At 41.6% G+C, this 5,431-nt stretch overlaps 1 protein-coding gene across 1 annotated transcript; it reads left to right on the top strand.

The window, feature by feature from the left end:
* The first annotated feature begins 3,435 nt into the window (after nt 1–3,435).
* Nucleotides 3,436–5,108, top strand: LOC132891325 (uncharacterized protein KIAA2012 homolog). Its single transcript, XM_060928826.1, has 3 exons — nt 3,436–3,509; nt 4,497–4,692; nt 4,783–5,108. Exons 1-3 carry the CDS (start codon nt 3,497–3,499, stop codon nt 4,922–4,924), a joined length of 351 nt encoding a protein of 116 aa, XP_060784809.1. The 5' UTR covers nt 3,436–3,496; the 3' UTR covers nt 4,925–5,108.
* Nucleotides 5,109–5,431: the final 323 nt, after the last annotated feature.

Below are 5,431 nucleotides of genomic sequence, written 5' to 3'. Positions count from 1 at the left end.
ATGAAACATATTGTTAAAACCCCCCACTTTTTTTTGTTTACCACATAATTTCATATGCTATGTTATAGTTTTGATATCTTCAATATTGTTCTACAATGTAGAAAATAGTCAGAATACAGAAAAACCTATGAATGAGTAGGGGTGTCCAAACGTTTGACTGGTACTGTGTGTATAATATATAGAGCCCCTTCCAGCTATGATTAATTAGAAAAATAACCTGTTCTGATGAGGATAAAACTATAGATGGTTTAAATTAAGATGAATTATAACCGTCTGAAGAAATGTTGCATGTTTTTTTGTTTTTTTTTTGCCATGATAAGCGATAAAATTATTTTTCCCACCTTTGTGGTGGGATTTTTGGGTCACTGTGGCATCAACGAGATAGCTGTTTAAGAAGCCACTCCCCTTTCTTCTATAACAGCAAGTCCTAAAGTGTTTCATTCCTCTAATACCGCAGCAATTTAGCGATTATTACAATTCTGTCATTTTTTCAAGAAAGATGTTCCAACATTTTTATAAGTTAAGCTGTACATTTAGAGGAGCATTCAATGTTGTGGAACATCCATGAGATAGGTTGGTTCCTGTTATTATTTATGGTAAGAGTTATAAACAGTCATTGCCTCACCAGCTTCTCTTCTTTATTCCTCCTCTTCAAGTTAATAAGACAAAAATGCAGCTTGTCATGTTACCAAGAAGCAGCAAAATGCAGCTCTCAGTCCTGAAGAATTTCCTGTGGTGGAAAAATTAAAGGAACTTTACGTCTCTGACAAACTGTTCACACCCGAGACTCCTGCCATCAATTTTAAAGGAACATCTTCACCATATCAATGATTATACATTTTTATTTTAATGACACACTAACAGCACAGTATAGCACAACTACTGTTAAAGCTGCTGTCACAGAAAACAATCCCAATTTAGAATTCAACAGTGTGTTATGATTATGATTAAATATGGTCAATTGAGGTTTTTCACCCACGTGACCAAGTCATGTGATGCTGCCATTTTGGACGTCACGGCTCGAATCAGTTTGAATGTGAGGAAGGCGACAAACGAAAAACATAAAAGAAAAAGGAGCGAGATGCAGAAAACACCTTCACTATCCAGCGACGTAGGGCATTTACAGGGCGAGCAGAGGGAGAGGTATTTGCAAAAATTGAGGTTAGCAGGCTTAGAGAACGACGTTTACCTGCTTCCAGCAGGATTGTTCACTGACGTACGGAAGTATACGAAGCCCTCGTCTTTACCTGACTTCGGCCCACATGATCTGTATACCTATGTCGTTAAAAACCCATCGCCATACACAGGTATTGATCTAAAAGCGTATAAGAGTTTGGATGCCTACAAATATTTTGTGTCAGGCTGGGTAACATGCCTACATCAGCGGGTCGTCCCTGGAGCCGGTGGTCGCCATCTTATTACAGCTAAGATTTGTTCACATTTTCATTTACTTTCGGTCCTCAGGATAAACAAAATGTTATTAAATGTCATTGAAATAACTTCTTAGTCTGTTGAGACATGGCCCGTTATAAATTTGCTGTTACCAGGCAATGACCAAGAACTGTATTATTAGGGTCGGTGTCTGTGTTGTAGCAGTGTACTAGCAGCTAGCTGTTAGCACTAGCTAATGTCAACAACATATGCTAGTATGTTACTGTAGTAATGTTTACGTTCAGTCATTTGGATGACTGTTAAAACCTTTCAGTCTCAAGTTTTTCCTTTACTGTATTTACTAGTTTACTGTAATTATGATCCGGCAGCTGTTTACACCGGATCCAGTGTAAATAGCTGCCGGAGCGCGCTCCGGCTTGCTCCCCCTCAAATTAAGCAGCGCGCTCCGGCTTGCTCCCGGAGCGCTCCAGGAGCAAGCTGGAGCGCGCTGCTTAATTTGAGGGGGAGCAAGCCGGAGCGCGCTCCGGAACCTCGGCCGGAGCACTCCAGGAGCAAGCCGGAGCGCGCTGCTTAATTTGAGGGGGAGCAAGCCGGAGCGCGCTCCGGCAGCTATTTACACTGGCTCCGTTGACATTAGCTAGCTTGACCTTCAAAATGGCGGACACCGGGGTGTCACGTGACCCTGTGATGTCAGGTGAAAAACCTCAATAGTGGATGTGCATGGCTCAGATCATTTACATCTCCTCAGGCAAAGAGGAATGAACAACCCATCAACCTGAGGGAAAGCAGAGTGGCAGCAGCACAGGCCGCAAAGGCCGAACGTCGCCGGCTCGAGGTGGAGAGGAAAAGGAAGGAGAAAGAAGAGGAAAAAGAGGAGGAGAGAAAGAGACAGGAGGATAAAGAGCAGACAGAAGAGAGAATGCGGCTGGAGCTGGAGGAGGAGCAGAGACAGAGGGCACAGCAGGCCAGGTTCACCTCTTATACACACACTCTTATAGGTTTCCATCAGAGACATCACTGAGGTCAGAAACAACAGCCGTTTCTTAGACGTATGGTAAACTTGAGTGGAAAACAGACAAAAAATCGAAAAAGCTAATAAGTTTAGTGTGCGACTCCTACAACTTGAAGACAATCGCAGAGTATGAGATGTGCAAGGAAAGGAGAAGAAGAAATGATACTATACTGTGTTTTTACCCGTTTTCAGGCTCAAGCATCAATAATTATAGGTTTCCATCAGAGAAATCACTGAGGTCAGCAAAAACTCACAATAAATAGCAACCTTTGTTTGATTCTCATGACCTAACAGTGTGTATAATCAGTGCCTAATGTCTATTCTAATGTATGGTAGTGAGACGCAGACTTTATATCAACGTAGGGTGAAGCAGCTTTGTACAATACAGCAGCACCATCTACGTCTTATCTTAAAGATTAAATGGGATCATTTCATCAGCAATGAAGATGTGCTGAAGAGGGCAGGGGTCGACGACATCGAATTGCAGTTAGTGAAAAGTCGCTTACAGTGGTTCGGTCATGTCTGTCGAATGAATGATGGCAGACCAGCAAAGGAACTCTTATATGGCGAACTGGCTCGTGGTTCTCGACCGATAGGACGTCCTAAACTTCGCTTTAAAGACACTTGTAAGAATGCTTTAAAGCGTGGCTGTTTCTTAGACGTATGGCAAACTTGGGTGGAAAACAGACAGAAAAATGGAAAAAACTAATCAGTTTAGTGTGCGACGCCTACAACTTGAAGAGAATCGCAGAGTACTAGAAGTGCAAAGAAAGGAGAAGAAGAAATGATACTATACCGGGTTTTTACCCATTTTCGGGCTCAGGCATAAATAATTATAGGTTTCCATCAGAGGCATCGCTGAGGTCAGCAAAAACTCACAATAAATAGCAACCTTTGTCATTAAATTGTGCATTTTCCAGGTTGAGAAAGCTTAAAGAAGAAGAAGAGGAGAAACAGAGACAGGCAGAGAGAGAGAAGGAAGCACAGAGGAGTGAGCAGGCTGAGATGGAGAGGGAGAGGAAGAGGCAAGAAGAAACGAGGAACAAGAAGAGATATCTAGAACGACTTCAGAAAGAGAGGCATGACGAGGAGATGAGAAGAGCAGGTATACTTTCAAGTGCTTACTGCCGTTTATAAAGATTAGTCACTTTATAGTCAGAGAGAAAGGGGGGGGCTAACGTAGACACTCAAAAAAACATAGCTGCACATTTGGCGACAAAATTTCAATGAAGAAGTTGCAAAAAAAAAAAACATTTTACATTTAAATGTAAAGTTTACATGCCCTTAGGACAAGCCAGAAATAATTAATTCATAGAAATAAGACAGGTAGCGTGTTAGGTTTAACATATGCCCCTTTATTTTACAAGCAACAAAACCAACACTGCGGTGGCACAGTGGTCTAGTGGTTAGCATTGTTGCCTTACTGCAAGAAGGTTCTGGGTTTGAACCCCATGGCCGACAGGGGCCTTTCTGTGTGGAGTTTGCATGTTCTCCTTGTGTCTGTGCGAGTTTTCTCTGGGTGTTCTGGTTTCCCCCACAGTCCAAAAACATGCAGGTTAGGTAAAGTACCCAGCCACTGGGGTTGCACAAGCCAGTGTGTACTTAGTGCCGGTCCCAAGCCCGGATAGACTGGGGAGGGTTGCGTCAGGAAGGGCATCCGGTGTAAAACCTATGCCAAATCAAATATGTGGAACAGATCTGCTGTGGTGACCCCTAATGTGAGCAGCTGGAAGAAGAAGAAACAAAAATGTTCAAACGTTGTGTGTATATGATATGTTTTCTTTAATATCTTGTATGCCCAGACTTTTTATATCTGCTTTTTTTCATCCTCTGATTTCTTCTTGTTATAGCTCTGCCAGATGTCGTACACATTCATTATATTTTTCGGTTAGTCTTACTTTAGATTTTGGATTGTTGCCTTGTTGCAGGATCCATATTTCATTTTTAACTGTTTGGATTTTTTTTTTTGTAAATAAATAGTAAAACAGAAGTAAATTTTTCTAACCAGAAATATTGAGGGATGCAAACTTTCACACACCGTTTCTAAATGAGTTATTTTATGATAACGAGTACAATTGTGTGGGGTGTGTAGCTGAGTTAAAGCATCAGCATGAGGAGGAGGAGGCTCGTAAGGAGGAGGAGTATAGGAGATTGCAGGAGATGGATGAGAGCGAAAGACTGGAGTACTTACGCAGACGGCAGGAGGAAGAAGAGGAGAGGAGGAAGGCTGCGGAGAAGAGAAGACGAGCAGAGGACGAAGCAGCTATGTGGGATGAAGAGTTTAATAGGTATGTCAATTAAAGGAAAACCATCTCAACAATTATTCTAGAATTAAAAGTGAGGCCTGATTAAATACATTGCACTATTCTGATTTACAGGCAGAGGGCAGCACTGGAGCAAAATCTCCAGTTCCACAGAGGACTTGTTGTAGAAACAGAGGGTCTGAAACAGAAGCAGAACATCTCTCGGCCCTGGGTCTTCTCTTATTTCAGTCGTCTGAGCTTAGCGTCTGAGGAGTAAAATAAAGTTCACAACATCCATCTATTTTGCTGAAAATGAAAATTCACTCTTATTATAATCGCTGCATTCGACCTGAGAAATCTTCCACGTGACCAGACTGACCTTCTAGTTATTTTTGTGTTACAGCCCAAAAGGGAAACTAAAACAAATGAAGGACATTAAATCAACTGTAGGTTCCAAGAATATAACAACTTCTTTATACTTCACGCTTTAACGGTCTCTAATCACTAGCTGATGTGTTAACAGATTAAATACGTTATCTTATCTGGTGTTTCTCTTTGGGCTGATAGTATTATTGATGGATTTGAATGATAGACAAGGTCAGGATAATAGTATTGATGGCTTTCCCTTAGACCATTGGTTCTCAGGACTTCTTACACCAGGATACACAGAGGTAGATAAAGCCTGGGCAGGGGTCAGTGTTTTTCTAATTTAGCTACAGTGGTGGAAATCACAACCCACCATTAAAGCTAGACGGCCTTTCAATTTCATAAAATTGGTGAAATT

The sequence above is a fragment of the Neoarius graeffei genome, chromosome 9 (assembly GCF_027579695.1).
Source record: "Neoarius graeffei isolate fNeoGra1 chromosome 9, fNeoGra1.pri, whole genome shotgun sequence".
NCBI classification, from domain to species: Eukaryota; Metazoa; Chordata; class Actinopteri; order Siluriformes; family Ariidae; genus Neoarius; species Neoarius graeffei.
The sequence above is the reverse complement of the archived record's forward strand: the minus strand, read 5'-3'. Positions and strand labels throughout refer to the sequence as shown.